Below are 21,438 nucleotides of genomic sequence, written 5' to 3' on the forward strand. Positions count from 1 at the left end.
AAACTCAGAAATCTGGTCATCTGGGGGCTGACAGGATCCATCTTTCAGAGAAGGGGAAGAACATCTTTGGACACAAGCTTTCCAGTCTACTGAGAAGAGCTTTCAACTAGAGTTGCTAGGGGAAGGGGATGGCCATCCCACATCAAATCTGATGACACTGATAAGGACCATGGGCCTGAAGTTGGACAGCAGGCTGTGAAGAGAGCACCTGAAGAGCAGGATAAGGGAACCCCAGTCAGTAAACCAGTTTGAATGGAGCCACTACTCAAAATGCCTATACAACAACACAGAGCATGGGGAACAAGCAAGAAGAGCTACAGACAGTGCATGCTGGCAGGGCTGTGATGTCACTGGCATTACTGAAGCAGTGGGATGGCTGCCATGACTGGAGTGTAGGGTAGATGGGTATAAGCTCTTCAGGAAAGACAGGCAGGGGAGGAGGGTGTGACCCTCTGCATCAAAGACTAATTGAAGTCCATGGAGCTCCACCTGGGTATAATAGTGAGTTTATGTGTGAGGATTAAGGGAAGGCAGTATCATAGTGGGGGGGGGTCTGCTACAGCACTTCCTGGAATGTGTGGACAACAGTTTCCTCTTCAAGATGGTAAAGGAATGAACAATGGATCATGTACTCACCAAGGAGTGGCTGGTGAGTGATGTGAAATTGAAGGGCACTGAAGCCTTGGCTGCAGTGACCACGAAATGACAGAGATGCTTGAGACAAAGATAGTGCGAAGCAAGCTCACTACTCTGGATTTTAAGAGAGTACGATTTAATCTTCAAGGGTCTGCTTGGCAGAGTGTCATGGGATAAAGCCCCAGAGGGGAGAGGAGCCCAACAAAAGCAATCAATACTCAAGGACCATCTCAGAAACCCACAATCTGCCAGATGATCCATTGAGGAAACAAAAAAGCTCCGTAATTCCTACTGGCAAAATCTCTGGGGGTCCTGTAATGGGCAGAAGGATCCAGAAATGCTCACTGGAAGTACTACTTTTACATATCTTCCCACTCTGACATTTATGTACATTAGTTGGGATTTGTTTATAGTTTCTCTTCACCTGTATATATTTCTATTACAATTTTGCAACTACTGTCTGATCCAGAAAAGCAGCCAAGGATGAGATCCTCTCCTGCTCCTAACATGCCCCTGTTGCATATAGCCTCAGCTAAGGAAGATGAAGCAGCACAAAGCACAACTTTCAAGCGTGCTTTTTATTTGCAAATTAGAAATGTGTTCCTAAACCAAATCACAGCATGGACAACTTCAGCTAAGTAACAGAACAAACGTTGTTCAAGTCCACAAGTAATAAAATTTAGAATAGTGTAGCAAGTAACTCTGTGATTCCAACACTGCACTTGGGTGTGTTAGCTGCAGAAGCACTCAACCATAGAGGAAGGCTGAGAGCCATGCTTGCTAACTGACACTGATTAGAGAGATATAGAGGGGTGCATATTGATGATATATTCTGAAGTGTAGCACAAGAACTGGTATTTCAGGAACAGCTGATTGCTATAAAGCACTAGAAGTTGCACTGCTAAGAGGACCATGCCATAAGAAACAATGCACCTGCCCTATTCAATCACTAACAAAGGACTGCTTCTAAAGCTCATAGTGTTAGCTGCTAAACTACATTCAAGGGTCAGACCACTCAGTATGCGTTAAAAAAGGCTCTTACAGTGCATCCAAGATACATCCAGAATGAGCAAGACCCACAAATTCCTTCAAAAAGCCAAAACTGAGCTCCCCTTCCTTCAACTTTCAAACAGCATACACTTCAATAAAGCTCTCTGTATAAACCATTACACAGTACACTGACACAGCATTTCTATGTATGGAAACAGTATTTGGGCAATATGGAACCCAAGTATAAAAAGGGAGTTCAGGTAATTTTTTTAGCATCCTCACCCAATTGGAAAGCTTATTTTGCTTCACATCACAGAACAAACTTCACAAATAAGTTAACAGAAGAGCGGTTGTTAAGAGTCATTATGTAATACTATTTTTATATACTACTTCTAAAGAAAAAAAGTTTGCCTAAACACTTTCTACCATCCCCTGTAAAGGCATTTCAAAGTCAAGGCACCAGTGAGAAAATACACTTCATCCAAATACCACATAAAGCTGATGAGGAGAAAGTGGTATCTCCAGTTCAACCTGTCTACATTCCAAGGTATCTAGCTTGAGCTTAAGTATCTACAGTGCTTTACCATACTAAAGAGACATAAAGCAAGAATGGAAAGTTTAGGAGTAAGACGTAAGGGCTTCTACCTTCAAAAAAAACCTTGTAGAGCACAGGACAGCTGCAGGACACAAGTCAGAGGCAGGGTTACCAAATACCATAGAGGATGGTACAAACATACAGGCAGAAAAGCCACTCCTGGTAGTTCTTGCTCACAAATTTAGTAAAAGCTACCACTGCCTATTCTGTATAGTGGAGTCAAGTCATAGTCCAGTGCAAGCTGGCAGGACTTTAGTTCCAATGCCCTTTTTAAATGACCTGTATCATCTTCCTGAATACATCAGTAGATACAAGACTACTTGAATGCTAATTTCAACCAGCAAGTTCAGTACTGCCCTCCAATGCAGGTACATTTTGGCTAACAGCACAGTTTTGTTAACACAAGCCACCCAGCTGTGTGGCTGTGCAAGTATGGAAAGGCTGGCAAATAGCAAACTCTTGTACAAAGGACCTGGATGCTCTTTGTTTCCTTTTTCTAGCCCACAAGATGAGCTTACTGTGTATAAATTTAGAGCTAGTGGTGTTTGGGAACATTTTATTTGTACATGACAAGATTTTACACCAAGTCAGTTAAATAATACAAATTTACATTCATGAGGAATGTTTTTAGAAAAGTGAACTTAAAAAATCCTCCTTTACCCTTAAGCCCCATATACCATCCCTCAACATTTTACAGTGGAAAAAAAAAAATCAAAAAATCTAATTCACATTCCCTCCTAACCCCCCCAATGCAGGATAGTAGAAGGGTGCAGTTTACAGTTCATCTTTCACATCTGTGGATTCCTGTGGAGACAAAAAGAGAGTCAGAATCTTGCATTTTAAAAGCAGAAAGGGTTACAAGAGCTATCTAAGAACTGAACCCAAGTACTGCTGGATGCTTTCCAAATCACTATATAACATGTTAAGAAGGTATTAAAGTCTAACTTCTGTTAAAATGATGGCATGTTAAGCCTTTGCTATTAAAGCAGTTATCAAGTATTGGGAGTTCAGTACATCCATGCAGACATCATTAAAACTGCACACATTAGCTAAAGTGAAAGCTGACTTCACACGAGTTAACTCTTGAGAGGTAGCGCTGCTGCCTGTAGTGCAAACATTTGAAAGTACACTCTTGCTAATTTGTTATTGTCCCAAAATAGTGGAAATCCATCAGACAATACTAAATTCACTGTAGACAATTTGCTGCTGTTTCTTGCCATAGGGCAGCATTACAGTCTCTGAAGCTTAATTTAGCTCCAGATTTGAATACGTCTAACCATTTTCTTCTTTACAGTAGTTTGAAGACTGAAATGTCATTTGTCCTGCAGGTTTCCCCCCCCCCCCTCAAGAGAAACTTGGAAAACCTTACACTAAAAACCAGTGTCATGAAATGCAAGGTGAACGAGTTTGGTGCCAAGAGGCACCACAGACAAAACTTCACATAAGTATCAGTAACAGAGTCAAACGTGAGACTTTACCTTCTGTGTTTCACTGTCTTCGGCATCAGCATCCACCTCCTCTTCATCCTGCTCTGCCTCCTCAGTTGCATCTTCAGGCTCTTCAGGTTCCTCCTCCACCTGTAGGAAGGCCACAAGCCATTTGCCCATTTAGTAATTGTAGAATAGCTAAATACAGGCTACAGTAGTATTTAACATCAGTTCCTAACATTTGCCCCAAGCTCCTTGAAGGAGAAAGCAAGTTCTGTTTAGCATAGACAGTATCATGCCTCCTCTGGCAAGATACCCAACACAAGTTCTCACACAGCATTATGAGAACCCCTACTTCTTACACCCACTTAGTAATTTCTCCAAAGAGATGGGCATATGTGTCTTTGGTCCCTAATTTGCTCCCACAGACTATTTAGTTAAGGACAGGACAACACTTGACAAACAGAAGAGCACAATCCTAAGCAACTGGAAAAAAGAGTGGAAGAGAAGACATAACCATGAAGTACAAACTCATTGGTTTCCCACCCAGGTACTTAACTGGAGCTCCTGGTGGCCCTTCTAAGTGTAGGAAGCTGGACACATTTTATGCAAGTCTATCTGCTTTGAGATGTAGCAGTTAAGTCAATTATTTGCCCCAAGTCAAAGACAAACTAACCTTTGCATCCAGGTCAATGTTTAAACTTAAACGAAGCATCCTTTCTATTCTGTCTCCATATTCCTTAGTGTCTGGTAACATATATCCTGATCTCAAAGTTGCAGTTTCAAACAATACCACTGCAAGATCAGAAACTGTTTTGTCATCTTCGTTTTCCTGAAGTGGAAGAGCATTAAAAGAAACAACACCAAGCAGAACTGTTAGCTAGATTGTATGAAGCCAAGTAGTCAGTAATTCAGTACTGTTATTTGTTTACCTTAACTCGCCTCAGCATATCCTTGATCAATGGATGCCTGGGGTTAATTTCAAATGTCTTCTTTTGGCTAGCATAGTAACTGAAAACAAAAATAGATGTTGTATCACTGAGCTTTTAAGTACAGGACCCAGTTGCATCTTTAAACCCATAAATACTGATTACAGCCACAGAACCACGTGTGTTTTCCCCCTGCCACACTTTAATACTACCTTAACTCTAAAAAGCATACAACTCACTGAGACACTCCATCCACTCTTGCCACCAAATGACAGATAGAAAATGCAATTGATAAGTCTTGCCCATTGGGCATTTCTGCATACTGGGCTTTGAACAGAGTGTAAAACAATGGTGACTGCAGCTTGGCTACAAGTGAGCTAAAAATATGATGTATTATCTGAACCAGATGGAAGAGGGGACACCAATTACATTTTGCATCTGCTACTATGTAACTGAAAGCTTACTTTGTAGATATATCCTTCCCAGTTTGGTAAGCCTGAGCCTTCATGATTCTTTCCATGTTACCAGACCATCCATACTGACTAGCCACAAGAGCACATGGAGACTGGGTCAAACGTTGAGATAGTACAGCTTTTTCAATCTGCAGGGAAAATAAAAGGCCTTAAGTAAATCATTGAAATTTACTGCCACTCCAGTATTTTCTGAAGATGACACCCCAACTCATTATCTTCCTGAAATAAAGGTATTAAGCAACATGCTTATCTATCCATAGAAGGACAGAGAAGCCACTGTCACATAGTCTATGCTCAAAGAATCAGCAACGTGCATTGTAGCAAGTACAACATTTACAAAGAAGCATTACATATAACATTTTACCTTGTCTTTTAGAGCTTTGTCTTTCATCCAGTTTAAGAGTGGTTCAAATTCCTTTTCCAAGGCTTCCCGACTCTCCTTAGATTTTTCACTTTCTTCAAACTTAACTCCTTCTTTTGCTACATTTTGAAACCTCTTGCCATCAAACTCTGGCAGAGCCTGAATACAGTATTCATCTACAGGTTCAGTCAGATAGATGACTTCATAGCCCTTTTTCAGCAGACGTTCAACAAATGGTGAGGACTCAGCCTAAGATGACAAGAGATCAGATGTCAAATTAATTGCTTTGGTACCAGCAGCTACTGAAAGCTGTGACATTGTTTGCCAGACACAGGCACAAGGAAAACTTAACTGCAGCAGTAATAGAAGTATGGAGTGTCCTCATTTACAGCAAATACACAGTTTACAATGTTTATGGTACTACTTTAATTAGAAACTAATACTTTTTCCCTCTTCCCCTCTTTCTTCCACACCCACATACCTCCTTTCTGCTGGCACCTGCCATGAAATAAATCTTGTCTTGCTTCTCTTTCATTCTTTCCACATACTGGTCAAGGCTTGTGAGGTTACTTTCATGATGAGAAGACTGGAAGCGAAGAAGTTTAGCCAGCCGTGTACGATTGGAATGATCCTCAATAACTCCAAGCTTTACATTAGTACCAAACTCTTTCCAGAATGTATCATTGTATTTTTCCTCTGCAATTTTCTTGATCATATCAAGAGTTTTGCGAACAAGCTTCTTTCTAATCACCTAAAAAAAAAAAATCAGTAATACCAAATTGTAACAGTAAGTACCTTGGAAGAACTCTCAACTCTGCTGCCAGGGGTGGATTCAAGACACTTGGTATCCCTGATCTGAAGTGAACAGAGCAATGTGTGGTTTTCCATACTTTGATTTCTCACTCCTTATATAAAGGAAAATGAAGCTGTTACTCTAAGTCTTGCTACTGTCAGGTATTTACAATAAATTAATTTAAGATCAATTAGCTTACCTTTAACAATTTATGCTGCTGAAGTGTTTCACGAGATACATTCAAAGGAAGATCATCAGAATCCACCTAAATGAGAACGAAGCTTAAGTATAGCTAACAGTATTCAAAGTTTGAAAAAAAAAAAACCCAACATAAAAACCAATCAAATAGAAGAAAGACTTAATACTTACAACACCCTTAACAAAGTTAAGATATTTGGGCATCATGTCATGGAAGTCATCAGTGATGAACACTCTTCGAACATACAGCTGAATTACAAGAAAACAGCAGTCAGCTTACGTTTTGGTTTTGTCTTTTTCTCAAGACATGAGAAAATGCTCATGCCCACACACTGCCTTCTCCTACCTTAATGAAATCACTTTTTTTGGAACCATATTCATCAAACAGGCCACGTGGAGCAGAATTAGGAACAAATAAGATGGATTTGAAAGTTACTTCCCCTTCAGCAGTGAAGTGGATGTAAGCCATTGGGTCATCATGTTCCTGTGAAAAAACAATTTTTTTAATTGACATTGGTGATGTTTAGTTGATATTGGTAACAAATCTCTAGTAATGAGTTTGCCAAGTAAGTGCAATTGTCTTCCAACTGAAATATGTAACCATGCTTTATTAGAACTATTATAGAGGAAAAAAGTTTCAGATTCAGCCAACTTACCCCTAAAAGTAATGTTTCTTGAGACCTACTTTTTTTTTTGGTTGTTGCCCTCCTCCCCCCTGCAAGCCAACTACCAAAACATTATAGATGGTACAGTAATCAACAGTATCATCACAGCACAGTTGACGCTCACAAGTAACAAATTATGCTGTATTTACACAAAACCAACATTGTTTTAGCAAGTTGCATCTTCCCTCATATAGATGACAAATACCACCCTTCCTGACTAAAAAAAAAATCCTCTTAATATTTAAACACATCAGTAAGCTCCACATGAGCTGAAGATATACTTCTCAAAAAATAGGCCACTCAAAACTTGTGTGAAAAACCTCCTCTCTATAAAAACTCCCTAACTCCTGACTGAGAGCTTCCTAGGCTCTCTGCAGTTCAGTCTATTTAGCAACAAATTAATTCTCCAGAAATAGCCCATCCTATAAGCTCTCAGTTTTGTTTACACAGCAAGAGATACTATAGCAAATCTCTTGCTTTAGAACAAGCTTGACTCAGAGCTTACCTTGGAAAAGGTTTTGTAAAAAGCTTTGTATTCGTCTTCTTCGACTTCTTTAGATGGTCTCTGCCAGATGGGTTTTATGTCATTCATGAGCTCCCAGTCCCACACAGTCTTTTCAACCTAGGTATGCAAACACCATAGCACAATATTCATTCTTCACGTTAAGTCAGTTAGAGATACTTCACCGTGGCTAAGTCATAACATACCATGTCACAAACACATGCTCTAATTTACAAGCTAAATTATCCAATTGCCTCGATATTCATATACACACACCAGTGTAACACACAGGAACAAAACTTGTCTATGCTGCAGTGTGCCCTACATACATGTAACACTAAGTATCAGCACTTCTGTTCTGCTATCCTGAAAAAAGCTTTTCAGCATAGTATACTCTAAGAGTCAGTGTCAGATTACTCAAGTCCGCTGCTATTTCAAGCAGTTCATTCCAGTGTCTGATCAGTTCTGGGTCATCTGCCTCACAAAGTTGTTGTCAGTCATTTGTTTGATTTTGACCACACACTACTGAAGTGCACCTCTGGAAAACTACTTAGAAAAAACTACTGAACTATCTGACATGAGCTGCTTCAAGTCTGACAAAGCTTACCTTCTTAGTTTTTGGTTTCTTTTCTTCCTCTTCTTCTTCAACTGCTGCTTCATCATCATCTGTTTCTTCTTTCTCCTTTGCTTCCTCTTCTTCAATGGGTTCTTCAACAGTCTCTGTCTAAAGAGACAAGCGAAAGTGAGGATTTGGACTGCTTGGCTTACTACCAGTTCTAGTATTCTCTCAAACAGCTTAATCACTCCACACACCAGTTTAACTTGTGCTATTTGCCATCACAAGCATTTCTCTGTAAGTAGCTGCAGTTTTTCAGTTGCACTTTCCAGGAATACATGCTTTCTTTCAACACACTGGGAGATCACTGTACTCAAATGTATGTTTTCCATAGCTTTACACTCAGCTTCATACACAATTCTAATCAGGTATGGATGATTTTAATTTAGTGCTAAACCAAGAAAACATCAGAGGAACAGGTCTGGAAGTGAAGATGGTGTCCTGTTTTCAGGACAACTAATCATGGCCCTGCTTGAAAACTTAATAAAGCTTCCAGCTACCAAACAAAGCTAGTGGAGCAGAGGGGGCGGGGGGAAATCTTTCTTAGCAATTAGCACAGTCTCTCTCCTTAGGTTAAGTTCCAAGTCAGAATGAGATCGAGTTCCTTGAAAGTTTGTGATTTTAGAAACACCAATTTTTTGGAGAGCAAGTACTAGGAGAACACTAGCCAGAAGAGTCAGGAACAGAAGAATTTTAGCAATTAGACAAGCAGAAGTTCTGTAGGATGCCTTCATCCTTCCTGAAAGATTTAGCCAGAGTGTTTTCACAACCAAAGCTCATACTATGTAGTATTCATTTAAATAGACTTACCTTGCTGCTCCACACATATATTGGGAAGTTTATGAATTGAGAGTATTTCTTTACTAGATTTTTAACAGTATCCAGCTCAAGGTAATCAGATGCTTCCTCCTTCAAGACAAGACTAATAAAAAACAGAAATAATTAAAGTATTGCATAAGTATTGTGAAATAGCTTTACAGAAAATGCATTTTTCTGCTGCTACAATGATTTAAATTTACACAAGTTCGGCTCCATGTATCTTTAAAAAATACAATTCCTACTCAACAGCTCCAATGAGAAGGGCTAGTTGGTTTCAACAATTAAGGTGAAGTACAGTAGCTCAAAAAGTACATGAAAACTTCAAATTAGTGATATTCATCAGGACCTTGATGCATTCTCACTGTCTTTACTAGGAACTAGAGTACTGAAACTAACGTCTTCATACCAAGTGCCCCCTTCAGTACAGTCCTCTAAACCCAGACCAAATAAATTTATCTGCTTAGGAAAGCAATGAAACTAGGACTCTCAAACTATCTCTCATCTGAGGTTTGCATTACACCAATCTCACTGGCCTATAAACAGCATCCAGGTCCAAGAGGAAGCTCTACACCTCTGTAGAGGTTTTGACAGAACACAGTTGCATTGAGGAACTAAAAGCCTGCAGGCAGGTGAACTATCTGGAATTACAGTTGTTGAGATGCTAATTTTTCTTATTTCATCTAATTGAATGCAAAGTGAACTTCATTATCATTTCATATTTATGTTGGATGCAGTTAAGAGCTTGCATATTTCTGTTAAACTGAAAAAAGCTCTATTACAAGACTCAATTTATGAGTCACAACGCTAAAGCCAATATTCCAATGAGTGAAGTGTACCTGCACAACTTTTCTTTTAAATCCCAAGAGACTAAATACTTACGTTATAGTTGTGCCACGTCCTAAAGTGTTTCCTCTTGGGTCATCGATCACAGAGAATTCATTTGAATCTGACTCCCAAATATGTTGAGTATCGTTGTTGTGTTTTGATGTGACAATAACTCTGTCAGCCACTAAGAAAGCAGAATAAAAGCCAACACCAAACTGGCCAATTAATTCAGATGTTGACTGGCTATCATCCTGCATTTCAGTCATCTTGTTCAAGAATTCACTAGTACCAGACTTTGCAATGGTACCCAGGTTTTTAACTAACTCCTCTTTAGTCATGCCAATACCCGTATCTGTGACATGAAGCATGTTCTTCTCTTTGTCACACTGAAAAAAAAATAGAAGAAAGATGCAATTTGACTTCACTTGGAACCTTAACACATAATACACTGTGACAGAAAAGTAGTGAGTAGCAGATATTCAAATTCAAACATGCCTGGCTACAACAAAACATATCTGCAGTAACTGCTGCAATGAGGAAGACCTACCTGCAAATTTTTTAATACTTCATTTACTCTTTATAGAACCAGAAATATCTTTCCATCATTAATGATTAATTTCTGATAATGTTAATGGCAGGGATCCTAATGTGCTCCCAGTGGGAAGCTGCAGTAAGCGAAAAATGTAATGACATATTAACTTGTTACATTCCTCCCACAATCCCCCATCAGGGACGATGGTACCTAATGCTTCTTACCTTGATTTTGACTGTAAGTTCCTCATTACCAGCAAGAGCATTTTCATCAGTTAAGGATATTAACCGTATCTTGTCTAAAGCATCCGAAGCATTTGAAATAAGTTCCCTCAGGAAAATCTGAAACAGAAACCATCAGTTCGGAACTCCAGAACACATACAAACAGTTCCAACATGTTGTACTGGTAAAGGCACTAACCTCTTTGTTTTTATATAAAGAATTGATAATAAGTTTCATCATTCTGTTCACTTCTGCTTGAAATGCAAACTTCTCAGATTTTTCTCTGATTTCTTTGATCTGGGATGCATTTAGGCCATCTAGTTGGATAGCTTCTTCCTCTCTGTTAGGACAAAAAAAAAAAACCTGTCAAGCAATCTTGCCCACAAATAGTATCACTAATTTTATCATCTAACAACAGCCTAACAGTCGAGTTAAAACAATACAAATACCCTTTATCAAGGACACAGACCAAAAGTTAAAGGATCAAATGAGTTAACACCAAGAATAGCTATTCTCAACTCCATAACCTTAATCTGTAACTTCAGTGAACATCAATGCTTGCAAGTTAATACTTTTTCCTAAAAAGAATTTCAGGGAAAGATACAGGTGTGTTAAATCCACTGTAGCCTTCCTCACTATGTGGTATATTCACAGAAGATGAGATGGTTTATAGCCACAGAGCAGAGCTATTTCATCTGTAGATACTAAACCCACACCATTTTTACCACACAGCAAGAGCCAACCTTTATTAATGGGTTGGGTTTTTGAAAGTATTGCTGTGAGACAAAAATAAGTTGAGTATTTCTGAATCCAAATTTTTGGGCTCACTCCCATTTCAGACAAATCAAACTTTTCCAGAAATATTTTGTATCTCCCAGCTGACTAGATCTCACTAGGCGTTTCCCCCATTTTCCAAGGCTTTAGTGTATCACCGATGGCAAGCAGCAATCCCTAATCAAACAAGAAAAATCCTGCGCATTTCAGAAGTAACTTACCCAGAATCCCAGGCACTCACCTCTGAACAACTTCATCATCTGTTCGAGACCCTTCTCTGCTTTTACCCAAGTCATCTTCCACAGTCCCATCCACATCCACCTCATCAGCTCTAACCGACACTGGGTGAAAAACAGAAATGCAACGATATGAGCCTGACCCACGCCACCGAAGTTCTACGCTTACCCCTCCCCACGGTCTCAGGCTCAGTTCTGTTTCTCCACCTCCCCCCCCTCACCCTGAGGAAAGTGCAGCCCAACTGGCGAGACATCAGCGATTAGAGAAAGAGATGATCCTCCCCCACTCCGCCTTCATCGCGACGGCTCACGAACTGCGTTAGACGCACCGGCCCCCTCCCCCCGCTCCATGGAGAGCGGCGCCGGCATCAGTCCGGTGAAAGCACGGCAAGGAGGCCGCGCACCGCTTTTCCTCTCTCCTCCGTACTCCCCCCCCTCCCCCCACCCCGCCGAGACAGGTAAGAGTAAGGGGCCCCCTCAGTCCCCAAATACCAAAGGCATCACCTCCCTTCTCGTTGGTTTCTATCGGCCTTACCCAAGCAAAAAGAAGGAAAGGGGGGAAGGGCTGTTGGCCAGCACCCCGACCTCCTCCTCACCACCCCAACCACCACCCACCAGAAGCTTCTAGAAGCCCGCAGGCACTCACCGGCCAGAAGCAGTGTGCACGCCAGAGCGAGCACCCACACCGACTTCATGGCGATGTGGGCCGCGGTCGCAGAAGAGAATAGCCTTAAGCACCCCTTCCCCGCGCTCTCGCCCCCGGCAGCAACCCCCGCGCCGCCGCTGAGCCCGCTGGTGCGGCCGCGGCCCTCCCCCTCCGCCTTATCAACTCGGGGCGCAGGGGGTGGGGGCAGCCGCTACGCTACTGGCCAATTGGAGCGTACCACGCCAAATATGCAGCCAATGGCAAGCCTGGAAGGGAGGGGTCTGCAGCTGTTGCCGCCAATCGTGCCTTTCCATGTGCGGTTTCCTGCGGACAGAGCGTGGCCGGCGACGATTGGCCGGGAGGAGGGGCGCTTGGCCAATCGTTTCCGTGGAGGCTTTTAACCGGCATCGCCTCACGTTCTGTGTTAGTGAAAAAGCTGTTAATGTTTAACGCCGGGGCCACGTGTGCCGCAGCCACTGCAAACGCATTCAGGACCGATAAGGAAAATCTCCACATGGGAGGCCACTGCCGACTGCTTCCGGGGGCACCCGGGATGTTTACCGGGGAGGTGGGTGCTATGGCAACGGGCGCTTCCGGTAGTGGTGGCCCGCCGCACACCTGGGTACAAAAGAGGAGGGAAAAGCCACCGGTGCGGTGCGGCCGATAGGCGGGAGCAGCGCCAGGCTTGGGCTGCAGCATCCTCTGGCAGAGGAGGTGCGGCGGTGACAGATGCCTCCCGCCTCCCAGCTGGACAGAGACCTTTCCCCCGCCGCTACGGGAGTCGGCGGCGAGCTCATACTGCTTGGGCCGCGCTGCATGCTGGGAGTTGGAGTCCGCAGTGATGGAGCACGCGGCGCCCCCTGCCGCCGCGACGTAGGAGCTGCGCAGGTCGAGGCGGGGCGCCATTACATACAGAGACCTCCCCCGCCGCCGGGTGCTTGGGGCTCGAGTGGGCCCTCCCATGGGTGTGCTTGCTTCCCGGGCCTTGGCTCTCTGCTCTTCTCTAGCGTGTCTAGTGCCTCGCACAGCCGTGAGAGAGGCTTGCTGGCTTAAGCTGAGCCTCTCTGTGGCTTCATCTGTGGAGAATGCCAGTGTTAATTGAGGACAAAGCAGGTTAGATGCTTTGTAGACCTCCGTGTTTTCCAGCTTTTCATTGCTCATCAGGGTGACCATCTTCCAGTGAGCTTATTGGCACTCCTTAGCCTATCCTTAGGACTGTTATTTATTCATTAGTGGTCCTTCTCTGCATGGAGTAGGGGTTCCAACTGCTGCATCAGCTTGCCCCCCACGCTGCTGGTGTAAGGGGATCAAGGGATGTGCACAGTGCCCCTGTTAGGGAAAGTCAGTGTGAAAAGCAACTAGTATTTATGGAACAGTAAAAGGCAGGCTTAATACTCGGGAGACTGGGTGTTTGCATCCATTGTCAATGTCTCTGTGATTGCAGTTTCTAAAATGAAGGACATGGCGTGCAAGTTCTGCAGGATATTGCTGTTAACAATGTAAGGTTTTTAAGTTATGAAAGCCTACAAGTGATTAAATATATTTACTTATTTTGTATGTTAATAGCTACTCAAAATATCCTATGGCCTCTCTGCTTTACTGAAATACTCTACCCAGGCTTTCAATGGACCACTCACTGTTTTGTCTCACACATATTCAACATTAAATTGGGAAAACAAAACAACACAGCAAGCCACGATTTAATGAATTTTGTACCTAAAGAGGAATGTATTTGAAAGCCATTCAATACAAAACAAACAAACAAAAACAATAACAAAACCAACCAAGAAAAGAAAGCCCAACCCCTACCTCATTGCGTTTATGACTTCAGAAACATCAAAGTTAACCTATCAGTAGCTAAAAGTCTTGGCACAAATAAGCTCCATTATCTTGCCAGGTACTGAGGTGAGCCTGTCTAGCCTGTAGTTTCCTGTGTCTTCCTTAATCTTTTTGAACTGGGGGTTATGTTTCCCCTTTTCCAGTCAGTAGGAACTTCACCAGACCATCATGACTTTTCAAATATGATGGAAAGTGGCTTTACGACTTCATCTGCTAGTTCCTTCAGGACCTTTGAATGGATTTCATCAGGTCTCATGGACTTGTACACCTTCAGGTTCATTAGATGGTCTTGAAGCTGGTCTTCTCTCACAGAGACATTCTCCCAGTCTCTGTACTTGACTCTGCAACTTGGATGGTGTGATTAGAGCCCCTACCATTGAAGACTGAGGCAAAAAAGTAATTTAGTTAAAGTTTATAGAAATGGAAAGAAGCCTCTATTACACTAAATAATGGTTACCTTTGGGTTCTTCTTAATGAAGCCAAGATTCAGTGAAGACCTATTTAAAAATAATCATCAAGCTTTTCTGAATGATTTGCAAGTTTCAGTAGCTGTTCTTCAGAAGCTGCTGCTACACTGATCACACATTGTAAGAGAAATAAAAGGAAAGCTACTCTCCCAAAATGTATGTGAGAATGACCAGGAAAAATAAGCATGAGAGGTCAGTATCAGGGATGTAAAAATTAATCTGCAGGTTTTTGTGGAGACCTGTGTGAAGTTGGAGAATTATTTTCAAAAGTGTTGTCTTATTTAATTAAAAATACAATTCAGTTACTCAGGAGTCTAAGCAGAGAAAGTTTGTCTTTTCCTAAAACAAGCATAGGATATTATTTCCTAATTATGTCTTTATGATTCACAGAACGAGAGTCACAGCATGCTCTGTGACTGTAAATAGGTGTTTGAAAGACATATGGATTCACAAAGTAAATTTGTCTCCATCTTAGGTTTTTATGGCAGTTTTGTTTTAGCAGCCATTTTGCTGGCAACAAGAACATTAAATGCTTCACGACAATCTTTTTGAACTTTGTTAACTGGAATAGTAGGAATGCAGATCAATTCTGTTACTATGCTAAACCAACAGAGATTTTTATCTTAGTTTGTTTGAATCCAAACTGACCCAAACTGATTAATTTGCTTTTACTATTATACAAAGTAGACTGTTACTTTTGAAGGAGATATGAAACCTGATAAGCCTATGTCTTGTGCTTTGAGTTTAGAGGTCAGACTAGTAAGAAGTGTGCTGTGGTTAGCAGTGTTGCTTGTTTCATGTAGACTATACTGTTTGCTTTCAGGAAAGCCCAGTTGAATTACGCAGGACAAAATTGATAGGCTAGAATGCGGCAGCTGAATACTTAACCTCTCACAAATAAAGTCTGATCTCTTTACGAGAAGGTTGGCAATGGAAGAAACACCTTCTTTGTATATTAAATTCGTAACTATCTGTTTTAAAACTGTGAGCATATTATCAAATACAGCTGTCAATGTTTTAAGCACATATGAGTAGAATTTCCATTGAAAATGTACTGATTTATTGTTACTTTCTGTTTAAAAAACTTCAAGGAGTTTTTAAGATCTTAGTTGCACTGACTACTACTGCTACTCAAAGAGAAGCCTGAGTAACACCCTTCAGAATTTAATACCAAAGAAATGGTGTAAGCTTTCAAGGGTAATATTCTTCAGCAACTTAGCTACATTAAAGGGTTCTGTAAAGAAGTTAGATATATTTTGATGATTGGGTGCATAATGATCAAAATAGTGTATTTAAGTGCTATATTTGCTTTGTTAACTAAAAATTCAGAGGCACCTGATGATAAGAGAAAAAGAGTAAGGTGGTGTCATCTTCTGTGCAAATAGTAGAGCCAGGCTCTTTGCTGTCCTTTGAATTGAACTTTTGTCAGCTCATCCACCTGTCAGTGGGGAAGTCAGCTTGCTAAAGCTTGCCACATCATTCCAATTGTAAGTTGTAACCAGCAAGAAGCATTACCTTGCCAGAAATAGCTGCAGGGATAAACTGAGAGGAGTTTATATGACCCGACTGTGGGTATTTGACTTAACCAGCTAAATTAGCCAGCTAATCTGCCTGGGCTGCCTCTGTAGTAGAGAGACAGTCCTCCTTTCACTGTTCTGGCTTTTGCTCCTTCCTAGCCCAGCAAAATACTCTGTGGTTAAATCAGTTTGTATCAGAGACAGAGTCTGATGGTCCAGACTAGAGCATGGTAAAGAGCAGGAGTTTATGGGTAGAATAAGATCATATCTTGGTTTTGATGGTGGCGAGCTGAGCCTGGCATGTAAATTACACAGGACAAAGACACTGCACATAGGCTTTTCCCCACCATTTTTAGATCACCATTCAGGATGGTGAGAGATATGAGGGTGAATACCCTAAGGTCCAGAACAAATTGAACAGAAGTTTCCTTGAGCTTGAATTAATATATTAATTGCTGAGTCACTGGATAGAAATGCTATGAATGCCAATAATCTGAGTATGCTCTGGGCTTCCTTTCTGGACCAAAATCACTCTGTCATGAAAGATGGAGGGAAGCTTGTTTGGTGTGGATCAGGAACAAGCTAGTTTCATCACCACTTGACACAATACACATTTGTAGTACCAGAGAAGAGACTTTTAGCACTTGGGAAACTTCAGAATGGCAACTGAGATGCTGACAGAACTTAGTGGTTTCAAGGCTAGGCAATGTCTGGACATTCATGAAGACAGCAATTTTGGTTCCCTATGTCTGAAGAGGGAACTATAAATGAGTTATAAATTTCAGTGAATTTAAGGTTCAGGAATTTCCAAGAGGTCCAAAGCATGTTGGTGGAACTTGGTCTTAAATGGCTATCTTTTCAGGCACTAGGCTTGCAGGAGACAGTACTGATATGCAAGTACTAGGAGTCTGATGGAATACTCACTGATGTTAAGCATGCTACACACATGGTCAGAGCTGGTATTCAAACATCTAAAGGGCCTAAGTTATTCTTTCAGGAAGCACTTTTGGTATAAATGTTTCTTTCAACATTAAGAACTTTGCTCACAACACTGAAATCACATTAGGAAGAGACCTTGATCTATATTTTGCTGTTTTATACTTGTAATAACCTTTTAAAAAATGTTAAATACTGACTTAAACCTCAGTGTCATACCTCCAGTATTTTTATTTCTGCTCTTCTCTAAGTTTGGAAGAAAATGTTTATTCTTCAGGTATTATTTAGTGTTTAGTCAGCTTTATCCCATTCTTCCTGAGACTGATGATCGTACCAGAGCTGACATTTTTAGTGAAAAGTCAGTAATATGTGAGGTTCCCCCCACAAATACTGCAGTGTTTTTGAATTCTGTGAAGTGTCCCTCAAATGTTAATGCTCTGTATTCTCATAATAGAGGAACTGACAGAAAGGAATGGGTTTTTATTAAAGAGTCTAGCATAAAGTACAAAATCTGTTAAGGTGAAGAATTTTAACTAGAAAAATCTTTTTACAGAAAAGATAACCATGTTTTGATTATTCTAAAAGCATCCCTGAGTCTTCAAATACTAAAACCTCTTTAAGTTTCAGTATCACTGGAAATCTGCACCTGCAGCAGCGTATTTTTGTGGCTAAAAATTAAAAACATATCACAGGGAATATCACTCTTCTCACAATAGTGAAGCCTTATTCTGGTCTATAATTACTATTCTCCATGGCCAAAGAAAGTCCTAGCTTGAAATGTCTGGTCACTGTGAGTGCAAAAGTGCTGGCATCTGCTGTGAGCTCCCTCTTGTTTCACAGTGGCTTCTGCCTTGTGGTGCATGATTGGATTTAGGGGATCAGCTCTGGCAGAGCACACATTTGAATTTAAAATCGAGGAAACCATTCACATCTTTGAAGTTAAGCACATGCTCCAATGCTGGGCTGGGCTAAAGTGTTAGTAGAGGGATGGAGAGAAAAGCTACAATGGTCAAACACTCTTATTTGTGGAAGAGGGCACATGTCTGTTAGCTGATGAGGAACTCATTGACACCTGCAGAGAACCCGTACTGTAAAGAGTATCACTTTTGCTTTCCCCTCGAGGATGGCAACAGGGGACTCCTGGCAGCAGAAGCACTGCTGGTAAGAAAGTGTTGAATCCTTGCCTGGTGCAGGTCATCAGGGCTAAGCTGGGAGTGTAGAGCAGCAGTGGCAGTGTAAAGTATTTGCAGTGTCACCTAGATGCGTTGGTCTAGCTTCCAGCTTCTTCCTGCAAGCTTTGTCAGCTTTCTTAGCACTCAAGGGGATGTTAAAAGCTTTTGGAGTACAGCCTGTGTCCACAAAGTTCACTGTCTAGATCTGAACATATCCTTGGGTAGAAGCGTTTTTTGCGCTTGTGATTTGTTAAGAACTGAGGCAGGAAGATATAAAAAGCTTTGAAGAAGAAGCTTTAAGTATTTAGTGGAGTTCTTTTGATGGGTTTTGTGTGTGTGTGTGGTGGTGTGGGTTTTTTTTCTCTCCCTCCTCCTCCCCTACCTAAAGGCATGGAAGGAGGGGAGGACCCAAAGTGGTAGAGCTGCAGGGATGGATTTATCGGTCAAGAGCTCACCCTGGTGGCCTTTAAGGAGATTGTCCTTTCCAAATATATTTTAAAAGAAGTCCTGATACTGGGACTGTGAAGTATATTTTAAGGCTGAGACAACAATTTTTTTCCTTACTGGGCTTTGAATGATGATAGTCCATCTTACCAGGTGGATCTGAGTCTAGTCAGGAAGCCACCTTGGCCAGGCCAAGTGTACCTAAGCACACAGGCCATATGAGGAATAAAGGCCTGAGCTTAAATGCAGCTTGGAAGCCAAAAGGTGTGAGATGTGTGGGTGGAGGCACAGATCCGGCTTCTCACAGCTGTTCTCAGAGGAGCCTGGTTCCTGTTACACAGCTGTGCTGTATTAGTGCATAGCTTGAACAGGCGCAGCTGAAATCTGGGAGCTGGATGCCTGGGAAGGATAATAAAAATTTTAAAGAGAAGAGTCATTGGTTGTTCACGATAGTTAAAACCTCTTTATGTGCCTAGGATTTTGATTCTGAAGTGATACTTCCTGCTTAAGTTAGGGGTTAGTGAGATACTCTGGCTTTTAATTGTTCTAGCTATGCAGACATGTAGAAAATCTTTTTCCTCTGATTGCTCCTGTTCTGTGAATTCTGGAAACTCCAGCAACCCCTTCTACTTTCATCACTGTAAAAATGCCAGATAGCATGAGCTGATTAGTAAGTGAACTGCAGGATAATATAGTGCAAAAGAAATGAAATATCGATTAGAACAAAGCTTTTTTTTTCTCCAAGGTACGATACTCTTCTATTCTAGACTTGGTTTCTTGGTTCTGGAGTGTGCTAGTCACAATTCAGATCTTTTTGTCACATTAAACCATCCTTTCTATTTCTGAGCCAAATGATTTAATTATTGCATGCAAAATGGAGCAGCTTTAATGGAGTGAGTGAGAATATCTGGTCTTTGAATACTCAGGATTGCTCCGATGTGCTTTTAGCCTGGCGTGTCTCAATCGTTGCAAGTGCTAACTCATTTGGCTTTCTGTTTCATTTCTGTACAAGAGTTTCATCCATAGCTGTCTGGAGAAAATTGTTTTCTTGCCAGGATATGAATTCTTCTGAATTGAATCGAGGATTGTCTGTCTCTTAAATATTCTATGTGAAGTGGGATGGAATTATTTTAATAGGCTAAAGTGTGCATCTCCTAGGATGGTATTGGTTGGATGAGAGTATCCTAGCTAGGTGACGAGCTGGCTGTGCAAACCTACCTACAGGATACAACAGTGCTTAGATTATAGCTATATGTTGGATAAAAGTTGTGAAAAAAGGTTTATGAGTGGGTTGGATTTTATAAGCTATCCTTTGTTCGATTCTATCTGAAAAGGAGCAGTCAGCATGTGGTTGTAACTCTCAGTACTTCTGAAAGCAAAATGATTATTAGACTGTGTGACAACTACTGTGATAGATGGAAAAACTGCAGCTTTTCTTTGAATCATAGGTAACAGTCAGCAATCTGATACTAATGGGTACTGCAATAAATTCATTATACCCTTATTTACACAGAGCTATGAAATGGAATTGGAGGGCTGATTATAAAGTAATTTTGAGAATTTATTATTACAACTATTTTTTTTTTAATTCACCTTACTCATTCTGCTTATATCCAATAGGTATGAGGTTGTGAAAACATCCCTAGCGATGATTTATGCAATGAAAGCAGACTGTAATAAAATTTAGGATAGAAAAATAGACTTTGGGTCTGACGAGATGCTGTGTTAGATAAAATACTGTCATGCCCAAGTTAGGCTCATTAAAGCAATGAGGGAGAGGGAGGGGTGAATCTTCTGCATTTCCCCAAAAGACAGAACAGCCAAAAGAGACAGGATAAAATCTGTTGTAATAGTTTTGTACAAGTGATTCAGAAATTCTCCAGCTGCAAGACCTAGACACTTTTTTAAAAAAAAGAATGCTTCTTGCTGTGAGCTTTTATTAACAGCAATGCTAAATATAGCACTGTTTTGAAGAAGCAGCAGAATACAGTGGATGATGTGCTGAAATGATCAATCTTATGAAACTAACAAACTATTTAAAAAGATTGGCAATAGAGTTTTAAGAGCAAATGTGTGTGTCTATGGCTTTAGACTTTTCTGAGAAACTTGTGTTTTAAGAATGGTGTGTTAATAGATTGTAATAGATTTTAGCACACATCTTGGAGTGGAATTTCGAAGACACCCATCAGCTGAATTTAGATCTTTCAATAGGCGTCTGTACTTTCAAAATATGTCAGTGCTCAATAGGACATGACAGGCAAATCTCAAGCCAGACTTTGAATTCAGGCTGTACCCAGCAATTCCTTATTATTGTTGTTATTAAGTGAGAGCTGCTAAGTATTTAACAGCTCTGTAAACCTTGCCTATAGAAGTTAGCTCTTGTCTTCTTCCCACTGAAACAGAGGCAAAACTCCTGTTGATTTCAGGTGTGACTGACCAAGTCTCTAAGGTCTTATTTCATAATTTTGTCACTCAAGTGTTATACTGCAATGGCAGAGAGGTGTCATAGTTTAGTGCGCTATTCTGCAAGTGTTATGCTATACTGAGTTTTCCTGAACTCTGAAATGCACAAGAAGTTTTATATCTGTTCCAATTTGTGTAAGGTTTTTGTAGAGGAGACATGAAGACACCTTCAATTATTTGCCAAAAATGGATTTTCCTAAGGAATTTTTCAATTGCACACACTGGTAGCTGAAGGTAGACTAGAAGGTAAGATCCTTCAGACGGAGTGAATTATAATTGATTTAAAGAGTGATGGCATTTCCTGGCAGAATCGTAAACAAGAGTTTATAGCTTTTAATTCATGTAAGATATTAAAGATGAG

General features: G+C 41.0%; 1 protein-coding gene across 1 annotated transcript; it reads right to left on the bottom strand.

Moving 5' to 3' along the window:
* Positions 1–2,748: 2,748 nt before the first annotated feature.
* Positions 2,749–12,317, bottom strand: HSP90B1 (heat shock protein 90 beta family member 1). Its single transcript, XM_054387067.1, has 18 exons — positions 12,240–12,317; positions 11,599–11,698; positions 10,782–10,923; positions 10,586–10,702; positions 9,884–10,215; positions 8,996–9,107; positions 8,177–8,293; positions 7,573–7,689; positions 6,749–6,886; positions 6,574–6,651; positions 6,404–6,469; positions 5,893–6,162; positions 5,415–5,660; positions 5,042–5,178; positions 4,581–4,659; positions 4,325–4,480; positions 3,700–3,798; positions 2,749–3,025 (listed from the first exon to the last, which is right to left on the bottom strand). Exons 1-18 carry the CDS (start codon positions 12,286–12,288, stop codon positions 2,996–2,998), a joined length of 2,385 nt encoding a protein of 794 aa, XP_054243042.1. The 5' UTR covers positions 12,289–12,317; the 3' UTR covers positions 2,749–2,995.
* Between the last annotated feature and the right edge of the window lie 9,121 nt (positions 12,318–21,438).

This window comes from Indicator indicator, chromosome 14 (genome assembly GCF_027791375.1).
Source record: "Indicator indicator isolate 239-I01 chromosome 14, UM_Iind_1.1, whole genome shotgun sequence".
In the NCBI taxonomy this organism is placed as follows: Eukaryota; Metazoa; Chordata; class Aves; order Piciformes; family Indicatoridae; genus Indicator; species Indicator indicator.

What these genes read in the sequence shown, in the direction of transcription:
- HSP90B1 (XM_054387067.1), bottom strand. Translation starts at nt 12,288, where the DNA reads ATGAAGTCGGTGTGGGTGCTCGCTCTGGCGTGCACACTGCTTCTGGCC. An exon ending in AGCAGCATAAATTGTTAAAG is followed by an intron (nt 6,163 to 6,403) that starts GTAAGCTAATTG and finishes TTTTTTTTTTAG; the next exon opens with GTGATTAGAAAGAAGCTTGT. An exon ending in ACAAAGCTCTAAAAGACAAG is followed by an intron (nt 5,179 to 5,414) that starts GTAAAATGTTAT and finishes TTTTCCCTGCAG; the next exon opens with ATTGAAAAAGCTGTACTATC.